This window comes from Protopterus annectens, chromosome 2.part0 (assembly GCF_019279795.1).
Source record: "Protopterus annectens isolate FY-2018-M chromosome 2.part0, PAN1.0, whole genome shotgun sequence".
NCBI classification, from domain to species: Eukaryota; Metazoa; Chordata; order Ceratodontiformes; family Protopteridae; genus Protopterus; species Protopterus annectens.
In genome coordinates, this window is record NC_056728.1 from 312,720,790 (window position 1) to 312,748,697 (window position 27,908).

The 27,908-nt window shown below is 39.6% G+C and overlaps 1 protein-coding gene across 1 annotated transcript in view; it reads left to right on the top strand.

The window, feature by feature from the left end:
• Positions 1-27,908, top strand: part of MEGF10 (multiple EGF like domains 10) — a 973,700-nt gene that overhangs the window by 282,391 nt on the left and 663,401 nt on the right. Inside the window, exons 3-4 of the mRNA XM_044060794.1 lie at positions 6,801-6,902; positions 23,710-23,810. Of these exons, the coding sequence (XP_043916729.1) occupies positions 6,801-6,902; positions 23,710-23,810 (203 nt within the window). The remainder of the gene's footprint in view (positions 1-6,800; positions 6,903-23,709; positions 23,811-27,908) is intronic.

Below are 27,908 nucleotides of genomic sequence, written 5' to 3' on the forward strand. Positions count from 1 at the left end.
ATGAAATTTCACAATTGCCATACCAAATCACCTTCAAATCAGGATTTGTCTCTTTTTAGATATTGTAAAAAAATGTGTTAAAAATCCTAAATAAAAATACTGAATGTCAGGGACATTATGAGGAAATTTTTAATTTGGTGAATGCAAGCTCATAATTTTGTTAGTGTTTAATATTCTCATTCAGAACTGGCAAATAATGTGGGAGGATACTTTTATTTCCTTCAGTTTTGAGGTCCAGCTATTTCTTTCTTTAATTCCATACAAATGATCACATTAAATCACAGTAGCATCATTAAAATCAATTAAGATAAAATGGCACTGGCATTTACAAATAAGTTGCTGCTATAATGTTATAATTGCTGAATTAAATACTGTAGTGTGGACTCTAATGGTTTCTGGTACTTAAACACAGAGATTCACAGACACACAGACAAGAGACAATAGATATATATATGCGCGCGCGCACACACACACACACACACACACACACACACACACACACACACACACACACACACACACACCAAAATACAAGGAGTTTAATTTCAACGATGCCACATGTTTTAAATTAGATTAATTGTCCAACATTTTATGGAAAGATAACAATATTGTTTAGCATTTTATCACCATATAACACTTGTAAAGACTGAATTGCTTTATGCCTGTAGTACCTCACTGTGCTGTTGTCCATCTGCTTAACCTTGGTGTTGCAGGTGGTCAGTTGTCACCTAGCCAGAATGATTTTTTTAGCTGTCTCCTTGTATGGATTCATAAACTAGATGATGCAGTTTCAGGATTGTCATAATGCCAGCGCACTACCCAAGGCTGCTAGAACTGGCACATTTCCTGCATCTCACTGCAGTTCTCAGACTCTCTGCCGAGTATTTGATAGACTGGGACTGGCCTTCACAACTCTCACATTAGGTCAATCTGTTGCAGGTTTCAAGAGGTGGAGACAATCTCTTTAGAGGCAGGAGGCCAGTATCCTAAGTATGAAAATAGAATGTGTGCCGATACTTGTATGGAATTAACCTTGGTATAATTCACAAAACAGTTATAATTTTCACTTTAATTTGCAGGAAATTCTTCATTTTACTACAAAACATATCTGGTTTCTGAAAGTAAGTGCTTTAGATTAATTTTGGCTCTCCCTTGTTGTAGGTAGCTTCTTGTTTTATTCTTTTTTCTTTAGAAGATTGCATTTTCCCTCCAAATATTTCTCAGAAGAAAACTGTTTTCTCAAGTACTTTATGATATTTGGAAAACAGTAGCCAAACAGTTATAAATACCTATCTATTGGCAGCCAGCAATTATATTAATTAATATCTTTTAACAGAAGAAAATGATTAGATGTTTTCCAAGAATATACACAGTAACCACATGAATGTGTCACAGTTTCACTGCTATGTAAACAGAGGCAAAATCTATAAAATAGATTCATGTTTAACTTGAGTAATACTGTTAGAAATACAGCTGTCAGACTTACAGAATACTTTTATTAAAAGTAATTTTGTTAGCCAGGTAGTCCATACGTTTTTTTTTTTTTTTTTTTTTTTTTTTACAGATGAGCCAGTTGTACTGTTCTAGTTAAATGATTTGGTTTGAGTTGCATAGTGTTTTAGTAAGGATTAAAGGAATCACAGCCAAGACTACATGGTGAAACTTGGAGCCACAATCTTGTCATATAGCAGAAGATAGAACAAACAATTGGTTGTAATAATGCATCAGTTAGGGCTTCATTGTTATGAAGAAAAAAATCTAAAAAGTTTATTAAAAAGCCACAGAACTACAACGTTGTGGAAAATGAGAACAGATATTGGTAGGAGGACTCATTAGTCAGGGAACATATAATTCTAATGGGGTAAACAGCTTAGCAGTAAGTTGTTTGTAACTGATGACATAATTGGCAGCTTTCTTCTTTAACCATGTTTATGCATTTGTTTTGGGGAGAGTTTTTCACTTATGCCACTGTCATTCAGGCTACTGGGATGCTACTCTAGTCTCATTCTGACTTCCATTCTTCAGGGCACCTCTTGTGTGAGCTGACATAGTCCTCCAGGGGTTGGGTCCATACCCTTCTGGCTGAATAGTCTTGTAGTAAACACATTCAGCACTATTCAACAAGAGGGAAGGTAAAGAGCCAAGACAGAGAGGGGTCATCTGGTAGCTACTCATACTTGGCACTTGGATACTGTGGCTTATGACAGAAAAGTGATGGTGTTGTGGTTGATAGTCTGGATAGGAAAGAGCAACATTTCTTAAAAAGTCTAGACATTTGAGAACAAAGCAAAATGCTGCAAGAGCATTATTGCTGGAGTTCACTTGTCTACTCTCCTGACTTGGGGAGCTGTGCCCCAGACCCCTGCTACTTTATATATACTAACACCAAGTATATTCTGTCTTTGGGACAAGAAGAAATACATAAGGTTACTGCATTCTAAATGTTTTAATGCATATGATAGGAACTGTACATTAGCATGTCAATCACTAATGTCTTGCATTTACTCCTGGCAGTCAGATACACTGCATTTCCTGGATGTATATCTGCAATGATGTTACTATTGAACAAATGGACTCTTGTTGCCTCCTCCTTCTGAAATATGTGCATAGCATCAGCTTACTACAGACAGCCATTTTACCTTCTGCTATTGTTCTGGGTATTGTTCCCATCATGCCTTAGTCATGTTTTGCTGCACATGGCATGAAAGTAAGCTTTTATTTGCTTAATCTGGTCCACTAGTGACTAGCTGACACGTGTTCCTCTGGTACTGTAGGTGGATTGCTTGCAACTGTAAAAGCTGTCTACCCCAACACCATAGTTTATGTGCCTGATGCAGCAGTGGTCTTTTACACTGCTACGAGTTGTACCTGTGTTTACCTGAGGACTACCATTGCAGGCTGCACTGGGTCACATGGATCTAATTTGTTGTCTCTTACAGAGATGTCTGCTAATATGTAATACCAGAAGTCATACATGTGCTGCCTATGGGCTTACAGTTGCCTAATTATATGAACCTCTACCCAGAAGAATATCTCAGATAGGAGTAATTCAGGGTGTCTTATACTCTATTAGCTGTAGTGCAGTTTTTTGACTAATTAAGATCCACTATATACAAATGCATCTTTTATGGGTGATCCAGGAACACTGGTCTTGTTAAATTGTCTGTTTAAAGCCACACATTGTGCAAGTAAAAACTGGGACAATAAACTCTAAGACTTAATGATTTTTAGCATTTCAAAGCTTTAGTTACTTTGTTACACTTCTAAATATTTTGCCCAAGAGATTATTTACATGTAGGGGATGTGGTCTAGGTTCTCTTATCCCTTATGAACCTCCTATCACTTTTTTTTCCCTGCAGGACACAGCTGTTGAATTTTGAAAAAGAAGCCATCATTTAACAGCTGCATGAAAACAGCTTAAATAGTTGTAGAAACTCAGCTGTGTTGCAGTGCTAAAATAAAAAAGTAACAGTTTCATAAAACTACAAACCAAGCAATCTGAAGAATTCTATATCCAAAAACAAGTGTGCACCTAACTTCCCATGTAAGGGAACAAAATAAAGCTGCATCTCGACCAAGAGTTAATCTCTCTTACTTAAAGAAACAGATGCCAGTGACCTAGATTAAGTCCATCTGTAAATGCTATACAGTTCTCTTGCCTTACATGCCTTAAAACGTTGATGACTTGTGGACTTGTTTACATCTTCAAAATTCTGCAATAATTCCAGACAAAAGTGAAATAAATGGTCAAAATAAAAAATATTTTAATGTAATTTTTGTCTGGGTAATAAATGCAGATTATACCATGACCCCCCATTAATATTCCAAAACGTGCACGCTGATTGGCCAGCGTGCACATTGTAAATCGACTTATACTAATGGAAAAAGGTCCGGTCGCCCGGACTTTTTCCATTAGTATAAGTCTCTTTTAAAACACTGTCTCGCTATGTTAAAAGAGTTTAACATAGCGACACAGGTTTAAAAAAAGCAACGGAGATCTCCGTTGCTTTTTTTAAAGCTGTCTCGCTATGTTAAACTCCTTTAACATAGTGACACAGTGTGTAAAAAGCAACGGAGATCTTGCTTTCTCTGTTGCTTTTTTTTTTAAACCTGTTTTGCTATGTTAAATGGGTTTAACATAGCGAGACAGCTTTAAAATAAGCAACGGAGATCTCCATTGCTTATTTTAAAGCTGTCTCGCTATGTTAAACCCATTTAACATAGCGAGACAGGTTTAAAAAAAAAAAAAAGCAATGGAGAAAGCAAGATCTCCATTGCTTTTTACTGTTTCACTATGTTAAATGGGTTTAACATAGCGAGACAGCTTTAAAATTAGCAACGGACATCTCCGTTGTTTATTTTAAAGCAGTCTCGCTATGTTAAACCCATTTAACATAGCGAAACAGTAAAAAGCAACAGAGATCTTGCTTTCTCCGTTGCTTTTGGCCACAGCTCTGTTGTACTGCGTAGGCATGCGCAGTACATCAGAACTGCCGCGGATACCAGACAGCTGCAGAAGGGCAGCAAAGAGGCATTATACAATGCCATTATTTAAGAAAAGTAATTATTTCCTTTCTTAAATAATGTCATAGTATAATAGCAATAACCCACGCCTGGGTGTGGGTAATGTGGGATTTACCCACGGTTGTCTTTGTTTGATCCCTCGGGCTTCGCCCTCGGGACCAAACCACGCCAACCGTGGGTAAATCCCACATTGCCCACACTCAGGCGTGGGTTATTGCTATAATGTAACACTTGAAAACACTTGTGTGATGTGGGTGAGTTCTAGCAAGCAAATAAACTATTGCATTCTATTTATGTCATTCTGAGTTCATTACAGGTGCACAGCAATGACACATATTGTATCTGTTTAACATAGGACCTCATCTGGTTCCTTTTTTCATATAGACCATGCATTTTTAAAGCAATAGTGTGATCTTTCTTAAGGTTTATTTTTTGCAGACTATCATTATATTAGTGTCTATTTATTTATTTTGCTTTATGTTATGCTGCCTGGCTTAATCTAACCTAGTGGTTTAAGTCAGCACAAACAACATAAAAGTAATTAAGATACCACCACCTTGATGCAGTTTCTAAATTAAAAATGTTCCAATTTAGCAGTTTTAGTATTTTCCAATAGTCATCTTGTAAACATTAATACCACTTCCAGCTGAACTGTACATTTGATGTCAGTGTTTTTCTCATTCTTGTCACTTTTTCTTCTTAAACAACTCCCTCAGATTTCTGGCAATGATCCAACTCTTTTATTTTAGTACCTTTCTTTTATCTCTCTTTGTTTTACCTCTCTTATAGTTTCATTCTGAATGTGTTTCTGTACAACTATTGAAAACATCTTGGAATACATTTGCTGCCACAGTATTTATTCAGAGCATTGTTAAATGCATCCATCTTAGTAAAAAGCACCTTACTGCCCCAATCTTCCTGCGTCCCACAACACTCTAGGACACATACATCTTACTTTCTGGGGTATTACAGCAGTACATTCCATATCCTACTTCTCATTAAAAATGCATTTTTTTCAGAAGCTGTATGCTTAATTACATTCCGTGAAGATTGTTTAGAAGCTAACTATAGTGTAGTGGATGGAGTGCTGCAATTGCACTTCGATATTCAGAAAAAAACAAATCAGTTAAGCACTACTACAGCACTAGACCTGATGCTAGGTTATAAGGATGTATTTTTCATTATGGTCCTCACATCTGAAGAAGTCTTATATGGGGACGGAAAAGTGGTGATACGTTTATGGGTTTATGTTCTGTGTTTGTTTATTTGGTGAAATTAAAGTTTGTTTTGACCCAGTTGAATGCTGGACTGTCTTTCCAAAGTGCATTCTTTTGATTTTATGTGTTTGTGGTTCTTTTGGCAGTTTTTCCTCAATTTTGTTTTACTAGACCTGATGTTAAGCACCTGTCACTTAACTTGTTAAGGTTGGATCTCACGCTAGGCAGTCACATGTGCTGGTACTGACCAGCTGAAAACCGTGATAGAATAAAAAACAGATTTGTTTCTGCCTGCTGTCCATACCGATAGGGTGTCCCTTCCTCTCATAAACTTAGAAAGAAGCTACAACTGCATTTTCTGAAGGAGACAACATTTAAAACTCAAGTACATGTCATTATTTAGTGAATTCAATCCTCAGCAATTTGTCTGTAGACCAAAGATTTTATGAGGAACCAGACCAAACTTATAAGGCAAAAATCTATACATTTGAGAGACATGGCAAAGTGAGTGTAAACATAGAGACTGTGTTTCACTGTCTTTCTGACAGTGTTGACTAAGTGCTTTACGGCTTTAAAAGCCAGTGAAACACTTAGCATTTTTTCCCTGTAATTAGTAGTATATGGAACACACAAAGCTCCATAGTCTACAAAGAAGTATGATTCGGTCTTTGACCATAAAGTTTAATTATGTGTTCTCAACATAGATGCCAAAATATTCATCTCTTGAGCTTTGCTCTTGAAGTGAATTTCTTGGCTTCCATATCTAGAACATATAAACAGGTTATGATCAGCGACCCGATCATAATGCTCTCTGTATAATTTATGTGACTGAATATCATCCTTCTTTTTACTTTTATTTGTATATCCCTCTGTTGGTATGTTTGCATATTCAGAATAGGTATCATCACTTATTGTAACAGTACTTTCTGATATACTCTTTCATTTAAAAAAAATGAAATGGACACTGGGTAGCCAGTTGTTTGTGACTGTCTTAAAGATGCAGAAGGAGTTAAAATGCAAGTTCTGAATAGTGACGCTGTTTCTGTGTTTTCCCCTCAGCTATTCTGTGACAGTACAGGAATCCTATGCTCATCCATTTGATCAGGTTTATTACACGAGCTGCACAGATATACTGAACTGGTTCAAGTGCACACGCCACAGGTAAGACGTTTTATACTCCTTTCTGTTTAAAATGAATTATTTTCAACAGCACTGCCCATTATGTATTTATCAAACTAACTTTTTTACTCTTTTATGTTTTGCAAATATGCAAATTTCTATTAAATGTGGGATCTGTTTTGGCCCAGTATGGCATTAAATTGGGTTCTGTTTTGACCCAGTCTGACATTAAATGAGGATCTGTTTTGACCCACTGTCATGGAAACGTGGGAAGCAGGCAGCATTAATTACGAAGGCTGTGACAGTATACCCGTAACTGTGGTGGGATCAGGGCCGGTGATAGCATTTTTGGAGCCCCCAGCAAATGTTGATTACATTGATTAGTACATTGATTAGTACTAGGCTAACTGCCCTTGTGGGACATTTTCAGCCTAGCCAGTTACCCCATGTGAGAATCAAACCCTGCACCTTGTGTTTGTAAGGTAAACACCTTAACCATTATGCCAACATCCCACCCAAGTTGACGGCCCCAGTCTAAGTATCACCCTGTTAATACCAACCCTCCTAAGCAACCTTTTAGTTAATGTTGTCATGTTTTAGAGGTAATATACACAGCCTGAACTCTAGTTACAGTGCTTTTACATTATGACAGGCCTGTGTACCTGACTATGTTGGCCCATCTCACAGAAGGACATTCACAGTTACTGGCATTTAGTTGTAGCAATGATACATTACAACAACTCTAAATATAGGTTCATAGGTTGGTACTAGGCTATCAGCCCTAGGGCCTATACAAGCCTAGCCATAACAATTCCCTGGCTATTTCTGCTATAATCATCTGAACTTCCGCTTTCATCCCAATCTAAAATAAGAGGGATACACAGGCAGCGACTGTCTTTTTCTTTGGGGGGATAGGGAGGCAGGTAGTATTCCCAGAAAGAATTCCTGGGTCCTTACAACAATTGTATTATTAGTTTATTGTGAGCTATTATTTTGTCAGCTTTGAAGATTAACGCTTGGGCACAACTTATGTATTTTTTTTTAAAGAAAGTAAGACTGAAATTCTTTTCTGACTCATGATTTTTTCCAGGCCACCATTTGATTAAAAGATTGGGAAAATGTTCTAAAATGCAAGGAAACTAAAGTTGAACAGCAACACTGAATTTATTGCCTTAATCATAGTTTCTGTTTAAGCTGTCATTGGAGGAAAAAGTGGTACAAAAAGAAAAAAATAAAATGCATTTCAGAGTATATAGAAAATCATGGATTCTTAAAAAAAGAGTAAGGCAAAATGTGAGAAAATGGAGAAAAAAGTAATGTAGAGCTGGGGAAGCAGCAGATGGGAGTACTGGAGCCCACGGGATGTGTGTGTGTGGGAGGGGGGGGCAGTAGGCAGTGCTTAGGGCACCATTTCACCTATGTCCAGCCCCTTAAAGACACAAGGTGCTGGGTTTGATTCTCACATTGGGTAACTGGCTAGGCTTCAAATTGCCCAAAAGGGCAGTTAGCCTAGTACTAATCTATGAACCTACTAATCTATGAACCTATATATTTTCCCCAAATCAGCAGCAGCTTTAGTGGGGGCACCTCACAATCGATGTTGATTAAGGGGCCACTGCAGCCATGATTATTCCAGGAGCATAAAGATGAGGCTATGATGTTAGTTTTAGTGAAGAGACTGTCCACCAGCAAGGTTTAACTAAATCAGGAGCACTATGTCGGTGGTAAAACATTTAATTAAATTGTAAAGTCTTTTACTTGACAAAACACTGCTGCTATAAGCTGAGATCTTTTTGAATTTTTAAGGAGATGTAAATAAAAGTTATTACCCACTTGGTTTATTAATCACACAAGATTGCTGTACTAGATTTTGTTGTTTTGATAAGCATGTTACAAATAATAAAAATAAGATAACTTGCGGTGGCTGGGGGCCCCAGCAACCACATGGTTTGCTTGCCTAAAGCCTGTTATGAGTGCATTAATTTTTCAGTCTGTGTTGTACCTCCAATACAAACTACATTCTGTGAATTTGTGCAGAGCTAATATAGCATACAGCTGAATTCTCCTGACTGTGAGCAGAGTTGGAATCTTTCTGATATTCCAAACTGATAAGTACACTTTTGGCAACTCAGTTTGCACTGAGCTGTATATTCGCTTTATTATTTATATATTTGCTGTACTGTTTCTGTCCTTTGCTGCTGTTGTGTGCACTGTTTCCCCCCCACCCTCCCTCTGAAGTGTTCTTGTAGTCTTAAAACTTGGTGGCTTTGGATTTGCCCATCCCTGCTCTAATTCTGATCTTGGTCACTGCCCCTGTCCAATCTCATTTGATCACTCAACATAGTGCAGTGAGATTATTTGGGCAGGACTGCCTCCTTGCTTCTTTGACTTTGAACACTTCTGCTTCCTGTCTTTCCACTTAAAAAAAATTGTACACTTTATTCAGCTGCTTTTACTGTAATTATATTCTTCATACTTTATTACCTTATTTTTGCTGTGTGCTCTTAAGTGTTTGAGTGCTTTTATTCTGCTACATTTAATACTGCTTGTTAGTAGCCTAATTAAATTTATCTGTTATTCTAAGCATTTTAAGCTTTGGTCTTAGCACATGTGCTTCAGGCGAGTTACTTTATATTTAAGAATGTTCTTGTGGTCTACACTCTTGTGGACAAACCCTTAACAAAACCTTCTCTCCATAAAGTCCTGCATACCATTGCTATAATCTCCTTGTGTTCTGACTGCATGTGTTTCTCAAACAATCTGAAAATGTAGAGCTGATAAGTATATTTTTTGGCACTTTTTAACTGTTCAGAGTTCTGCACTGTCTTAATTTTTGCTTGACTGAATTTTGTATAGATATACATATGTATATATATATATATATATATATATATATATATATATATATATATATATATATATATATGTATATATATATATATATATATATATATATATATATTTGCTGGCATTGTTTTCTGATACTCAAAGTGCCTCCATTTTGATTTTTCCCTAATTTACTGCTTTCTGCACTTCTTTTTAGTCATTTTTTTATTTAATTGCATTTATTTAAATTGTATTTGCTTTAATATTGCTACACACTCAAGTACTCTAGCTTGCACTGCATTTGAATTGTTTTTACTTCTGCTTTAGCTGCTTTTCTGTAAAAAAAAAAAAAAAAAAAGCAAAAAGAACAAAAAAAAAAGTTCTAAGTTTGCTTCCCGCCTTTCCTATAACTAGTCTAGTCCAGATACAGATTTGCTGTATCCATTACTGTTTGTAAGCTTCTGAGTACCCCCAGACCTTTCTGTGTTGGAGGGAAGTGTTCTAGCTTATCAGTGGGAGTGGTAAGCACTAGGTAGCCTATCTACCACAGGATGAGTGGTTTCTGGCCCAGAAATTGTAGTTTATTGCCCGTTTGGGCAGTTTTTCCATCCCTTTCAACTTTCAGGTTTAAAAGCCTGTGTTTACGCTTGTTTTCCATCTTTCCTGTAACTAGTCTAGTCCAGATACAGACTTGCTGTATCCAGGACTGTTTGTAAGCTTCTGAGCCTCCTAAGCCTTTCTGGGTTGGAGGGAAGCCTTCTATCTTATTAGTGGGAGTGGTAAGCACTAGGTAGCCTATCTACCACAAAAGGAGTGGTTTCTGACCCAGAAATTGTAGTTTATTGGCAGTTTGGTCAGTTTTTTCTATCCCGTTCAACTTTCTGGTTTAAAAGCCCACATTTGCACTTGTTTCCCACCTTTCCTATAACTAGTCAAGTCCAGATACAGATTTGCCGTATCCAGGACTGTAAGCTTCTGAACCCCCAAGCCTTTCTGTGTCGGAAGAAAGCCTTCTAGCTTATCAGTGGGAGTGGTAAGCACTAGGTAGCCTACAGATTTGCTGTATCCAGGACTGTTTGTAAGCTTCTGAGCGGTACCAAAAATTCTGCTGTTCAATTTGTCCCTTAGATCTGCTAGTTCTATCGTCTCCTACACTTTTACAAGCTTATTAATCTAGCACTTTACAAGACTTCTCGTAGCAGTTATTGTAACACACAAAAGTGCTACCAGCACTAAACATTCTACAAGGAAACAGCTCCAGTACTTATTATTAATGCCCACCCCTCCAAGCATGTCTAAAGGTCAGTTCCCTGTGCTTTCTCCTATTAACCTGGTGAACCTGGGCATCCTGAGGCAGTGTAGCAACTGCCTCGTACACTGACAACCCTCTCCTCTTACGTCCCAACACTCAGACTTGCGAGAGATGCACTAATATATCCAAACTGGAAACCACGCACTCTTCAGCCAAGACTGGAATAGCTGGTCAGGAGTTAAAGGTCAACACTTGCACCACACCACATGGAACACATAGCCCTCCAGAACACACACCAGCACTGCCTTCACATAAAAACACAAACCACACACCCACCTTCGTGAAGGCTCTCAATAAAAATCTACCCAAACAGCAGAGATCTCCAAGACAGAAATGCACTCGACCACCACAACACAACACTAATCATGAGGCACATAACTCTCCTAAACAGTGTGCCACTCAACCAAAGCCCCGAAGGCAAAACAGCATGTCCAACACACTAGCCATAGGTGACTCAATAGTGAGGCACACTGATGTCCCACTCACTAGGTTGAAATAAGGAGAAAGTAACAGTCAGCTGCCTGTCAGGTGTCAGGATCTGCCACATAACGCACGCACTCAGGTCCTCAACAACAGGTACAAATATGATTCTGTCATTGTACATGTGGGTGTGAATGACCTGAGATGTACCGCCCTGGACTACATGAAAAGAGACATAGAGGAGCTCTCGGATTATGTTGCCTAGGCGGGTATGAGCCTAGCCCTGAGCAGCCTCCTACCATCACTCAGAATGATACCACAGTGCAAGCAGAAAATGATTGATTTCAACAATTGGATAAGTTTCTGGTGTCATTCTAAGGGGAACCAGTATCTGTCTGCCTGGGATGACATGATTGACAGACCTCGATGCTTTGCCAGAGATGGCCTGCATCTGTCACCCCTGGGATTTCGGATACTGGCTAAGGCACTTGCCACCCCTATAGTGCCTTTTTTGGTTGTGTTCCAAATACCAAATTACCACCATAACAGCTACAAAGAAATGCAATCAGAGGGTCATGCTGCTCAACGCTAGAAGTCTAAATCTCAAAATGCACTCACTCGACGCACTCCTTAAAATGGAGAGCATCGACATTTGTGCTGTAACAGAGACTTGGTTCAAGGCAGCAGAAAGCACCCCTGCACTATCAGGCTATAACTCATTCCACACCTTTCAGCCCCAGAACTTGGACTGAAGCTCCAAAGGCGGTGGTGTTTCCATATTCATAAAGGATGCACACACCTCCAGACTGGTAGTCCAACATAATGCATCAGAGATACTTCAGGTGCAGCTAACATTGGTCATAGCCTGCTATAGGTCCCCAATTACGTCCTAAGACTCACACTCCACATTCCTAAGCACCCTGGAGAATATTAGGGTCCAACCTAACACTCTCATACTAGGCAACTTCAACTACCCCTCCATTAACTGGGAAAACTACTCATGTACCAGTATACTTGCCCAACATTTCCTGGAATTCATTAATTCCAATGCCCTGGACTAGCTCGTTCTTATCCCCACTAGAGGTAGCAACATCCTTGACCTGGTCATTACTAACATGGGCGACCATTGCTCTACACCAGCAGTCAACTCCTCCCTAGTTAAATCCAACCACAAACTAATCACCTTGGAAATCCACATCCCCCCCCCCCCTGCAAAGGTAACCACCATGAAAAACTTCTCCAAATCTAACTTTGGGCTCCTAAAAACAAAGGTATCTAACTTCACATCACCCATGCAAATGGAGAATAGTTGCATAACCACTGAATCATACACCAATGCACTGTACGAACACGTACACAAATGCATGGATCTCCCCATACCCAATAGAAGCAAGACGCTCTTCTCCAAAAAAAGGAAGCCAATCTGGTGGTCCCTGCCATAAACAAATTCTACAACAGAACAAGGAAACTGATGCAGAATAAGGTAAAGTCCCAAGTCTGAAAAAAAACCCTTATCAGCCTCAACAAAAAGTTGAGATCCCTCATCAAATCATATAAAGCTAGCTATGAAAACAGAATTGCAGCAGATAGTAAAGACAACCACAAGGCCTTCTATAGTTATGTAAAGAATCTACATGGCAATACCCAGATTTGCTCTGAGCTACTGCACAATAGTACCTCCTATACCGAGACAACAGATGTTGGCAATATACTGGCTGACAGATTCAGTGCCAACTTTACCCTCTCTCCCCCATCAAAGGACCAATCACAATACCAGTAGATTGCCAGGCACCCAGTATTACTGCTGCACAGGTTAAAACAGCACTGTCCAAGGCCAAGAATACAGCTTCTATGGGACCTGACAATATCCCTGGCTTTGTTCTACATGAACTACAGAGTGAACTGGCCTCACCTGTGTGCCCTGTTCAGTCACAGCCTCACCTCAGGCTTTGTCCCTATCAAATGGTGCACTGCTTCAGTTATCCCTCTCCACAAAGAAGGAGTGACTACAGACCCTGGGAACTATCGCCCCATTAGCCTGACAAGTCTGATATGCAAAGCTATGGAATGCATCATCATGGACCTAATAAACAAGGATATAGGGAATCTCCAAACTCTGGATTGCACACAGTTTGGTTTTGTGAAGGGTAGATCATGCCTGCTCAACCTGGTCGACTTCTTTGAGTCAGTCACCAGAGTTGTGGATGAAGGCAAGGTGGTTCATACAGCTTACCTTGATCTGGTCAAGGCCTTTGATATTATTCCCCACTCAGGAATCATAGAAAAACTCACTAAGCTAGGCATCAAACCCTACATTACTAGATAGGTTGCAAAGTGGCTCACAGATAGAACCCACAGTGTGAAAGTAGCTGACTCTAAGTCAGACTGCCGACCAGTCATGAGTGGAGTCCCCCAGGGTTTGGTCCTGGGTCTTCTCCTGTTTGGTATCTACTTCTCTGAAGTCCAGTCCAACACGAAGGGACTCTGGCTGACAAAGTTTGCAGACTATTACAAGTTGGGAGTTATTATTAACTCCCCATTTGATGTTAACATCCTATAGAAAGGCCTCAATGAGACCAATGACTGGTGTCAGAACCATGGCCTTAAGCTCAATGCCAAAAAATGTGTCCTCATCCCCTTTGGGAAAAACTCATTTCCCATTAATAACCCCATCAATGGTAGTCCACTGAACACAGAAGGCATTATAGGAGATCTGGGAACACAGGTTGACAGCAACCTCTCTTTTGACCACCACATTGCCACTGTGGTCAGATAGTCCTTCTAAGTGGCACATCTCATTACTAAGGGTTTTGCATCCAGGAAGAAAGAGGTCATTGTCTCCCTCTACTCTTCCCTCATTAGGCCAATCATCAAGTACAATGCTCCATTTGGCATGTACCTCATTAGACACCTGCAACAATGGGGGAGGCTGCAAAAGTACCTCACAAAGAGGATCTTGGGCCTTAAACACTTGTCCTATATGGATAGATTCAAAAAACTCCTAACTATTCTCTGGCTCATCTCGCCTACTTAGAGGCGATCTCTACTTGACTTACAAAGCCATGTCTGACCCAGCTCTGTTAGAAATGCTACAGCTAAAGAAATCCCAATCCCTCCACACCACATGCTCCAGAGACCTCACCCTCATTACCACAATCAACAGACCAAGCTGGAGAGACAGGCTTATAACCCAGAGACTGCCCATGCTATGGAATACACTTCCCATACATGTCAAACAGAGCACCTCACTGGCCCTCTTTAAAAGAAATCTTGATGAGTGGATGGGAAATAGAAAATTCACCCCGGGGATCACTCCAGTGGCTCTTATCGACAGAGACACTGGGAACTAAGGTCGGGTGGCACAATGCCAGAGTAATCCTATGGGCTAGGCTTGTAAAGGCTCCAGGGCCATTAGCCTAGTGCACACCTATGAACCTATGAAGTCCATCCTACAAAGCTTGTGCAGTGACATTAATCACTATCACTCATCCACAAACACACTGCAAATTGTTCTAAAGGCATGTCTTCACTGCATAAACTGCTATCAGTTTGTTTTATTTAGGTTGCTAATTATGTGTACAAGTAACATGCTTCAAAATGATCCCAGACAGATTTATTATCTTCCCAAATATGAAATTCTGACCAGATGAAAGGAAACACAAACACTGAACTGTCACTGCTTGTTTGACCTGCTAGTTTATAGAAAAGTCAATTTATATTAACATCTATGTAGACAACTGCTGCCTTCAACAGAGATGCTGTCCAATGAAACTGGACTGTTAAACAATCTTAATAAAAGATGCATAATTTACATTATACTTTCCTGGTCTTCCTGGTCTCATTTTCAGGAAGTTTCCTTAATCTGACCCTTCTAAAATTCCCTCTTTCACATTTTCTTACTAAATAAGTTTTTCAGTTTCTGTCCAGGTCCCTTAAATGATCATAATGAAAGAACACGTGAGCTATTTACATGTTCCGTTAAACAAGCAGATGTCACCATGAGCAGGCATCCCTTATTTCAAACACAATAATAAATAAAACAAAAATCATCAAGGCTCATTGCTGAAGCATTCACACTCAGCAGCACTGCTGTGGGGTTTCAGCTCTTCACAACTCCAGCGGAAATACAATTAACAAATCATCTGCCTAATGGTTCCGCCCTGCACTACAGCTGAAGAAATGTCCATAATAATAATGACGTCAGGGTGAACAACAATTGAATAGAAATGCCTTCCTCTCAAAGAAAGGACAGTGACTACTAACAGGATGTACCTTGAAGAGCTGTGCTGTATCTCCTAATTGTTTTACTAACTGGTCTTCTTCTTGTCTGTTACTCTGTCCTTAGCATACTTAGGTAATGCAACAATATGGTCTGACACTTAAAAGAAAACACTGAAGACAGTGAAATCAGCTTCCTCAACTAAGGACAACCATAAGACGTTCTTTAATTACATCCGTAACCTAAACGGAAAGGCCCAGATTTGTGCCGAACTGGTAGTTAATGATGCCCCATATGCTGAGCCAATGGACATAGCTAACCTGTTGACCGACAGATTCTGTGAAAACTTCACTCCCCTGTCCCTGCCACATGTACCCCTTGACATCCCTACCACTTGCCCCTACCTTATATCCCTAAAGGTCAGGTCGTAAACACATGCTCTAAGGCCAAAAACACAGCATCTGTGGGACCGGATAACATCCCAGGGTGTGTCCTACATGTGCTCCAACAAGAATTAGCAACACAATTGGATACTGTTTTAATCATAGTCTAAGCGCCGGCTTTGTCCCAGCCAAATGAAAAATGCCCATAGTTATTACTTTGCATAAAGGTGGAGCTTCCACTGACCCTGGGAACTATAGCCCTATTAGCCTGACTAGCCTTATCTGCAAGGCATGGAGCGTATCATCATGGACCTCATCAACAAAGATATAGGTAATCTCCAAACACCTGACCCTACTCAGGATTTGTCAAAGGGAGATCATGCCTGTTAAACCTGGTGGACTTCTTCAAAACAGTCAACAAGGCCCTGGACGAGGGGAAATCTGTGCATACGGCCTACCTAGAATTAGCCAAGGCTTTTTACAATATCTCCCACTCAGGCATCATTGACAAACTCACCCAGCTAGGTATCGACCCTTATATCATTAGATGAGTGACTAACTGCCTCATTGATAGAACCCATAGTCAAAATAGGAGAATCCACTTCCAACAGCAGACCTGTAACCAGTGGTGTTCCACAGGGATCAATCCTGGGACCTCTGCTATTTGGAATCTATTTCTCTGATATACAAGCAAAAACTAAAGGTTTGTGGCTGACAAAGTTTGCTGATGACTGCAAACTGGGAGCAGTCATAGAATCTCCAAATGATGTCACCATCCTACAAGAGGATCTTACACAAACAAATGATCAGTGTCAAATCACGATCTTAAACTCAATACAAAATATGTATTATCATTCCTTTCAGTAAAAGCAATGTTCCTGCTAACCACCACATCAGTAGCAACATGCTAAGCATGCACTCAGTGGTGAGAGACCTGGGCACACAAGTTGATAGCAATTTTACCTTTGATCACCATGTCTCCACAGTGGTAAGAAGGGCATTCTATATTGCTCATCTCATAAGTAAGGGCATTGCCTCCAGAAAAAATATATATATAACCTCCCTGTGCTCTTCCCTCATCAGGCCAATAATTGAGTACAATGCCCTTTTTGGTATGTACCTTTCCAAGCACGTCAAGCAATTGGAAAACCCACAAAGTTTCCTCACAAGGAAAATTCAAGGTCTTCAGCATCTGTCCTACATGGCTCATCTGAAATCCTTGTCACTTTATTCTGTTTCATACAGACTACTAAGAGATGATCTCTTCCTTGCATATAAGGCAATCTCTGACCCTGCTTTATTGGAAATGCTGCATATCTGCAAGTCAAATGGTACACTGGTTACTCACTCTAAAGACCTTAAGCTGGTATGCGACATTAATACAACCTGCTGGAGGGACAGATTTACTTCCCAGAGGTTACCACACCTTTGTAACAGATTCCCGCTTCATGTCAATCAGAGCACCTAATTGGCCCTCTTCAAACGTAGATTGGATGAGTTACCGTAAATTCACCCCAGGGTTCCACTTGTTTCCCTCTTGTACAGGGGCACTAGGTGCTGACTGTGGAAATAAGTGTAGAACTTGGCTATGCTTGTAAGGGCCATAGGACCATTAGCCTAGCAACTTCCTATGATCCTATAAAATGTAAGCATACATACTCCTGTGATGTAAGAAGGATTCCCATTACCAAACAGTCACCAGAAAATCTAACCTGCTACTTATCGACCCTCATACCTCTCCACCTCTTAGAGCAAGACATCTGGACAAAGCTATAAATAAAAGTGGGAAAAAGGGCCTAAAATAGGGACAATTTTTAAATATTGCTCTGACAAACTTAAAAAGTTGATAGAATAACAGGTTTTGCATTAGCATGAAGTTTCTTTTTTTTTACTTAAAACATTAGCATGAGTTTTCTGCTTAGTTAAAACTGACCACAAATCAGTCACCTATGAACTGACACTAGCACCAGAACTCACAAAGGGTGAAATCAGATTAAAAACTTCACCAAGGCAAACTATACCCTCCTAGATGAAGGTATAAATGCATTCCAAGCCCCACCCCAAGCTGAAAGTGGTAACTATATGCCGAAGTTTACACTAAAACCTTGTACAATCACTTGCATAAGTGTATAAACTCACCTGTACCAGATAGAATTAAAGCCAAAGCCCCAAGTAAAGTCAAGGTGCCAATGGTGGACTTCCAGCATCAACAAACTCTACAATAAATGCAAAATGTTTCTGTCCAAGAAAACAAAGACAAGGACCTAACAATGGAAAAGCACCCTCCTCAGCTTTAACAGGCAAATAAGTCAACTTGTCAAATCCTCCAAGAACTTCTTTTGAGAGAAAACTAGCAAGTACTGCCAAGGATAGCCATAAGGCCTTTTACAGCTGTGTACATAACCTAAGGAGTAGGACCGAAGCGTGTGCCGAACTGGTGGCCAACGGTATCACACACACTGACCCCACAGAGATAACAAACCTGCTAGTGGATAAGTTTGGTGTAAGTTTCACTCCCTTATTCCCTCCTAACTTACAACAAACCCTCCCCCAACCCCCCCCCCACCTGTACATATCTGAAGAGCAGGTCCACAAAGCCCTTTCTAAGGCAAATAACATGGCCTCAGATGACATCCTAGGCTGTCTTCTAAACAGGCTAAAACATGAACTAGCATCACCACTAAGTACCCTTTTCAATCATAGCCTAACCGCAGGCTTTGTTCCTGTGGAATGGAGAACAGCTACAGTTATTCCCTTCCAGAAAGGTGGCCTAGTAACAGACCTGGGTAATTACAGACCCATAAGCCTGACCAGCCTCATCTGTAAGGCTATGGAATGTATCATTATGGACCTCATAAATAAAGATATAGGCGACCTCCAAACCCTGGATCCTACCCAATTCGGCTTTGTGAATGGCAAATCATGGTTGTTAGATCTTGTGGATTGCTTTGAAAGTGTGACCAAGGCCATTGATGAGGGCCAGTCTGTGCACACAGCATACCTCAACTTGACAAAGGCCTTTGACACAGTCCCATATTCAGGCATTACTGATAAACTTCGCAAACTGAATGTAAGCCCCTTCATTGTAAGATGGGTTCCCAACTGGCTCACAAACCAGACACACATTATCGAAGTGGGCGACTCCACATCAACCAGCAGACCTGTTACCAGTGGGGTAGCATGGGGGTCAGTGCTGGGCCCCCTACTGTTTGGTATGTACTTTTCAGAAGTTCAGGTCAAAACTAAAGGGTTGTGCTCACCAAGTTTGCAGACAACTGCAAACTAGGTGCAATCAAATGATGTCAGCATACTCCAGGAGGGTCTCACACAGACCAACGACTGGTATGTTGGTCATGGTTTCAAACTGAATGCAGAGAAATGCATCATCATTCCCTTTGGCACAAGCAATCTCTCTTCACACTATCAAATCAATAACAATACTGAAGTGCCCATGAAGTGGTAAGGGAGCTGGGAATCACAGGTTGACCGTGACCTTAACTTCAACCACCACATGTCTACCATTGTAAGGAAAGCTTTCCAGTTAGCTAACTTGAGTAGTATATGCATTGCCTCGAGAGCAAAGGAAATTATAACCCCCTCTACTCGGCATTTACCCAGCCCATAACTGAGTATAATGCCCTATTTGGTATGTAAAATAATGAACAATAGTTAGCTCCTTTGAGGTAATCAAACTGTTCCCCTCTATCCAAACTAATTTGATCATCATGGATTGCACGGTGTAATTCTGGGGCTATAGTATGTTAGCTGCTATAATTTAACTAATGCATTTTAAGCAGGTTAAAAAGTAGCTTCTTTCGGGTGGGAGGTTGAAATAATGGTTAAAGTGTTCACCTCACAGACACAAGGTGCAGGGCTTGATTCTCACATGGGTAATTGGCTAGGCTTAAAATGGCCCACAAAGGTTGTTAGCTTAGTACTAATCTATGAAAATAAACATTCATAAATGCATCCCATGTTTGTTTCAATATTGACAGCCACGATCAATAAGAAAAAAAAAACACGCAAAATGCTTTAGCAGGATCAATACAAAATAATAGTAATGCATATTTTCATTCCTGGACACAAGGATAGGAATACATAGCAGTGTCCAGCCAATCAAAAACCTTTAAGGCCCAATGTCCTGCCTTTTCAAAAATCTAGAGGTAACTTTAGTTGCTGACACCCTACCCAAACATTTAATTCAATGCTTCTTTGACAAGGGACTGCATACGCAAAACGTTTTATTTTGGGGTTCTTTTATGATTGTCATCTCAAAAAACAGAGTAACCTGTGCAGGTAAAACTGCTTTCCTGGTATGTGATAACAATGCATGGACCCTCACACCGTCCTACGTAAGAAGGGACAGTAATTATATATGCATTCGGAAGTCTTCATCCAAGAACATCTGCACTGTGTTACAAACAACTCTTGAAAGTACCAAGGACTGGTAGTAGGGCTATTACCATGATGATGAAGAAGGGATATTATTTATTTAACTTTCTGCTGGTCATTGTATGTAAGTTCTTAACTCTAGCCATAACTTAATGGGCCATACAATATGTTGTTACACCTTAACTACCAAAAGATGTGCAATTTTAAAATATCAAGTGTGCATTTTGTAATGAGCAGCCCAAATTAAATGAAAGAGCATTTTTTATTTTAGGATCTTGGTTAATTTGGTGTTCAAAAGTGAGCTGAAATGGCCTTTTGTTGAATACTATGTTGTGTAATCGAATTCTTTCATTTGCATTGTGATCTGTGATCATAAGAAGTCTGAAACTCAAATGTCTGTCATTAATTTCTAACTTCAATCATTAATGATTTGTCACTAATTTGCCAAAATACTACAATTTTATTAAAAACTGAACAAAAATATGGGGCAAAAATATGGACATTTTGCAAAAATCTGTACAGTTGACAGGTACGTCAACCCTAATCTGGAACTATAACGTGTTAAAAAAAAAAGGGCAAATTACTTTCTTGGGTGCTGCAGCCAATCAGTTCCCTTGCTTCACTGAAGTGGACCTGACTAAGTGCAGCTTACTGACAAATCAAAAAAATAATGAAAAAGTTTGTGATCGTGCAGTGACGTCACACAACTGCTAAGGAACGAATGGAGGAAACAGAGAAACTCATGGCTGTTGCATGGGGGCCTTCATTCATGGGGGAAATAATCAGGTGCTTCCCGAGGCCGTGGGTTCCATGGAGGCCTAATGCCGGCTATGGGTGGGATTTTCGTAGGCTGTGACAATATACATGCAACTATGCTGGGATCTAGGTAGACTGTAACAATATACGTGTAACTGTGCTGGGATTTACGTAGGCTGTGACAATATACATGTAACTGTGCTGGGATTTATGTAGGCTGTGACAATATACACATAACCGTGCTGGGATTTAAACTTTGGCCCTCATTGTTTATACTGACTGGAATGCTATCAAGTGGGTCACATGGTCTGCAGTATTCTACATCAGATCCTTATCACAAAAAGAGGAGATTCATCTGTTTAAAGAGGTTTTACTGCTTGAAGTACATCAGAAGTAATGAAGTAGATTAGAGGAAAACACACTAGTCTGCTTTAGCCAGTGTGACAATGAATCTCAGTAGAAACATCATCAAAGTACAAAAAGGTAAGCTATTGTTATAGAGGACTGGCTTTAATGTCTGTATTATGATGTTGTGGTTCATCTCTACTACATATATTTGTTTGATTGCTTCTTTTGATGTATTATAACAGGATACAGAAACATTACACACAATTCTGTACTCTTACAGTCGTCTTTGTATTAATTATGGGCTAATCTTCCTGGTCCACCTGTTTGTGCCTCATGAAGGAGATGTTGGTGCTGGTTAGAATAGCCACCTTCTCCCCACTTGTTGCAGAGTACCTGTAGTTTGGCACAACTCCAAAAATCAAAGAATACTTATAGTATACAAAAAATACTAAACACTCTCTGCTGCAAAGGCTGTGTTAGGAAAAGTATGCCATACAATGCTGCAATCCATAGCAACCACACAAGGACCCTAAAGATAAGCTTGGTAGGCAGGAGTCCATGCTTTACACTGGTGTGATATTCCCTCTGATGTTCCTGATCACACTCCTGTCTGTGCCTATGCAGCTTGTGTGTATTTTAACTGTAACAGAAAGTACAGTTGGTCACCCATGGTATCTAGCAGATCTCTGTAGGCCCATTGAAGGATAACCTGGTGATAAAGAGTGGAAGATCCCCCCCCCCCCCACACACACACACACACACACACACACCATGAATAAGGGCAAGGGCCATGCTTCACTCTGCTATTATTGAAGTAGCACACCTCTTCCATGCAATTTTTGAGAGGAAGTACATCCTCACCGCAAGGCTATTTGAGGTATAGTGTTAGTTTCACAGTGTATGAACTCTAACCTTGGTTTCCACACTCCTATAATAAACTGTAAACAACTAATTAAATACCTTGCAATCTTTGTATAACTGTCAGGGAAAAAGTGTGCTACTTCTATAATAGCAGAGTGAAGCATGGCCCTTATTCAGGTATGTGGGGTCCTTGTGTGGTTGCTGTGGATTGCAGCATTGTATGGTATCCTTTTCCCAACACACTGAGCAATAGCCTTTGCAGCAGGGATATTGCTGTGTTTAGTATTTTGTGTATATCTTTATTATAGTGCATGTTCATAATTTTTCCATCTTACAAAACAGACTATTTTTAAAGGGTCATTCACAGAGGTTTAATTAATTAGATATAGAAAGCAACATAGTATGTAAAATGAATACCCCTGAAACCCATCCATTCCATGGAACAGGACAAGGACTGCTGTATTTGTGAGAGGGGTGGGGGTGGGGAGGAGGGATCTGTGCTTTCTTGGTAGAAAGTCAGTGTGAACAGTGTGGGCTGAAAGTAAAAACATCTATATTCATAATCTTTCAGCTGTGCATGTAAATGCAGACCAGCTGTCTGACACCAAAACACTGGCATAGCTCTCAGCCTTCTATGTCCAAAACGTGTAACGCTACCTTTCAAAATGTGGAACAAATGGATGAAATGTTTAACACTTACTAGCAGTTTATTAACAACTTCAACTAGGAAGCAGACTTAGTTTACACTTACAAAAAGTTCTTTTGATGAATTAATATGATTCAGAATTATTTACCATTGATATCAGTTAAAAAAATTCTTAACTGAATGTATGACAGACCCTTTCAATGTGGAACTGCGAGGCACATGAACTTCTTAAAAATTTGTAACATTGAATGTGTGTAAAGATTTTTAGTGTCCAACTGCAAGGAACATGGACTTTTTAAGAGTCAGAATGAGGAATGCTCCTCATAATGGAGGTACACTTAAGCGGTATGAACACTGGTAATACACTAAGAAACAAATCTGCAATTAGGCAGAATACTAGGTCACGGATGGTTTATTATATCACCGTTTTCTTCTCCGTGTAGCCCAGAGCACTGGATTAACATATGCAGTTGTCAGCAGAACCGCTTATGGTCTCTTGCATTATCTGTCTGCTTAATATAATGCAGAAGTCTGAAGAAAAATAATAGCTTAACTAACTGTTGCTTTATTGTACTAATTTGTTAACTCAGGAACTAGTTGTTTAGATTTAATGCAACATAAGTATACATTTGTTTATCTGCACTGTATGAAGTCATTTTGTCTAAAATAAGTTTGTTACTTTTCAGAATTAGCTACAAAATAGCTTATAGACGTGGAGAAAAAACTATGTACAGAAGAAAATCACAGTGCTGCCCTGGGTTTTTTGAAAACAGGGAGCTGTGCATCCGTAAGTAACAATTTTTGTTTCTCAGAATATGCATTTGCAATTGGTATGCAATGCAATAATATGAAGTACTTTTTTCTATAATAAGGAGGTATTGTTAGTCTAACTAAATTTAGTAATGCAGTACTGAGTGGATTGTTGTTTTTTTTTTTTGCAATAAGTAATGCATATTATGTACATAGGATCTGCCTTTATCTTCCTGAATAACTGGTATATATTAAAATTATTTTCTCTGCTCGGTTGACTATGTTTATTAAATTGAATAGTTATGACCACTAACATAATTACTTAGATGGTGGTTGAGCCCAGACCACCAGCTGTCTTCCCCCAGTCCCTGCTCTCATACAGCAATGAGCTACATAGGAATTGCAGTTTTTTGTTTTATTTCTTTTTTTGTGTGATGATCTACTAGGACTCAGTGCAACATTTCCCTGCCTCCTAGATAAAAGGGAAGTCAACACCATTGTCAAATTGATTAAACTGATTACTCCAAAAAAAATTGATATTTTTAGGAATGGGTATTGCAGAGGCCATTTTCTGGTTTACTGTCTGAGTAGTGTTTATGGAACATACTGCTGTTGGTAAATACAGTTCCACGAGAAGTAAGTTAGAAACTCAGCTTTTGTAAAGCTGTTGGACAGTTAGTGCAGAGGATTAAGCATATAAGCGGTTAGTGAACTGCTTTCTGTGGTCCAGGGTTTTTATTTTCTAAGCTGTCATTCTCCTGTTGAGTGACATGAGCAAGTCTCTTATCTAAACAGTGCTTTAGGGTTAGCTCTTTAAAGAGACTGTTATCCATTGGGCAGAGATGTTTTTAGGCTGAGGTGAAGGGGACAGGTGCAAGGTGCTGGGGGCATGATTGGTTGATGCCAATTGGGTGGTAATGCAGTACTGGCATTTCTGAATGTCCATGTGGAAAAAAATGCTGATACTACTTTTTGGTCAAGATTAAGGCACTTCAGCACTGTGTGTGTGTGTGTGTGTGTGTGTGTGTGTGTGTGTGTGTGTGTGTGTGTGTGTGTGTGTGTGTGTGTGTGTGTGTGTGTGTGAGTGTGTGTGTCTGTGTGTGTAGTTGTAGTAAGCTGCTTTTTCTTTTCTTTTTTTTTTTTTTTGCTTCCTAACTTAAAGTTGAAGGCAGACCAGATTGGTGGAATGACAGTGTGGCAAAACAGCTACAGGTCTGCCAGTGGACTTACCCAGTTAACATAAAAAAGGTGTATAACCCTTAGTTTCCCCTAACAAAAAGAAACAAAATTTAAAAGTAATTGGTAAGTGCCTGTAAAGATAGGGACTGCTTGCATGTGGAGCTAATTGCCCTCATCTGATACACGTGTCTTTCTCTCCCTTAGAGCTATGTAACATAGTCAGGATTTTCGGTATCGCTTTTGAAAACAGTTACTAAAGCTCACTGCCAGCCTGTGAACCTGCCCCCTTTCAGTACAGAAGAGCGTACTGATGTACAAGGTATTACAAAGATCATAGGCCATGCTCCATTCACATCAACAGAGATTCACTAAAGCGCACTTTTAGTATGTTATTATGAGTACATAGTAATGAAAAATAATAGCAGCTGCCTATTTTAATACATTTGTTAACCAGGTAAACCCATTGGCCTCAAGTGTCCATCTTCAGAGGTGACCCAGGATCACTGTCTGGTTAAGTGATTTTTCAAAAAATCACTCAGTAGACAAATGGAAGTGGAAGGAATCAGTCTTCTTTAATACTTAATTATTTTGTGAGTATTTTCATAAAAGGGTGACTATTTTTTTTCATGTGCAGTATATTGTGCTAAAGATGGCAAGTATAAACAAATAATGTGGTGAGGAAGCAGAATTAACTGAAAACAGCATACGGCAAGACTACACATAGCTGATAGCACTTACATACTGCTGTGGTGATTAAGGTCACACCGGACCAGCAAGTGGACCTTTTAGTTTCACGCCAGGGTACTGTCTGCTGTTGAAGTGCTGTGATTCTTGTCGTTTTCACTGAAATCCGTAATAACTTGCCTGTTTCCCAACTTTACTCAGCTGTTGCACCAGCCTGTTTGTAGTATGTTATATGGTAAAAGAATGTGATCCTGATATGCTGAAGCAGAACAATGTTGCACAATCTTTGTAGCACACACCAGACATATTTGGTCTTGGTTCTGTCTCCTGTACTCCTCAGTGTCTGAGACTATTCTTCCCCTTTTTCTGTGTAGTGTGTAGTTCACACACTTTCTGCTTGGCAGATAGCTCATGTGGTATATGAATGCTTCTTACATTCAACAATCAACACCTCTTACCCCCCATCCTACTTTAACTGCTAAGATTTCATGTAAAACTGTAATGTCAATCCCTGTGTTATTTTACATTGTAACAAATCTAACAGGAATATGCACCAATGGATTTTTATTATTTTAATTGGCGTTTGTGTGTGTGTGTGTGTGTGTGTGTGTGTGTGTGTGTGTGTGTGTGTGTGTGTGTGTGTGTGTGTGTAATTTTACCTTTTGCTTTTTGACTGTATTTTCACTGCAATTATGGATTTTTTTGTCATGTTGTGTAACACCATCGTTCTTCAATGGTATTACATACTCCATTGAAAATGGGCTCTTCTTGGCCCAATGGGCTATCCCGGTAAACAAACTGTAAAATAAATAAAAAAATAAATGCTTCCTTAGTGGACAGTGGGTATGGACACCCTTTATACTGCACAAAGTGTACTTTGGATACCCATTATATTGTACAGAATGGTATGTGCTGACCTTGGAAAGGCAGGACCCCCATTATACTGTACATAGTGGCAAGTGTTGATCTGGGAAAGATAGGACCACCATTATACTGTGCAGAATGGCACTAGGAACTAGATCACAGTATAGTACTAAGAATGGTGCATTTTACATGACTGCTGGAAGATTGAGGAGTAAGAAGAAGTGGATGATTTTATATTTTTATTCTATTAGTTGGCAAACCAATCCTTATCACTAGGTTATGGTGCCTTTTTTGGAGTTTAAGGGAATCACAGTGTCAGAACGCTGTCACACTAACTGAGGCACACACTTTGTAAATGGAGATTGATGGAATCAGACCCAGCACTATAGGGTGAGGCTATTTGTTAGCAGCTCACAACTTTGAAGGAAGGAAAGCAGTGAACAACATTTGTGCTGCATCCAAAGGAAAAGGGAACTGTTGCATTGTTTTCTAGTGATGCAGCTCTCTAATGTTCGTTGGTCTAATAGTAGCACAGCACTTGTTGCTATAACTGGAAGGCTCAGTGTGCTGTTTTGTGTTGCATAAAGTAATTAAGGCTAACATCTTTAATGACCCTATGATAAATCATGCTATGAAGATAAATCGTTTGTACCCTCTTACTAGATGCTCAGGTTTTATGTTGCAACATCAGCATGCCTTTCAGGAGGCTTTCAGTCTACCTGCTGTGACGGCTGTACATGGCATTTGTAATGGCTCCTCTGTCAACAGTTAAACACTGTAACTTGCATGAAATAAGAGACATTCATCTGGGTTGTTGACATGTCAAGGGAGAAAAATGAAACCAGTGTTGAAAGTCTTTAACTGTCAGTAATGTTCAGGAATTCTGGGTATTCTTGACCAGGAGCAGACTCTTGTTGCTCCTTTAACCTCTGTAATTTAGCATTCTAAGTTTTATGGTGACTTTTCTAGTTTGAGGTTTTCCTTAACCTTAAGATGATGCAACTTACAGCAGTGAAATCAGCCTGTAATGTTTCACATAATTAGAGAAATATGTGCTTAAGTGTGCTGTTAAATTCTGCAGGCTGTGTCTGGGTATTTTAGTTTGTTTAATGGCTTAGAGTCCTGCTGCATTAGGTTATATTGAACATGCATATATTTGGGGGCTGAATGTTAAAGTGAAAAAAAGGTTTGTGTCAAAGTGCTTACTCTCTATGGAGTCTTTTGAAGGTTCCTATATTAGTTGCATTGTGAAAGGGAGATATCAGAGTGGTAGTCATTTAGAGATGCATCTGACCACTCAGTGCCCTGGCCAGCTGCACCAAACAGCTGGATGCTGAACAGTATCCCCAGGAGAAGATCCTGTAAGGTACGAGCCCAGAGACGAGTTCTGGAAATGCAGCCCAGCTGG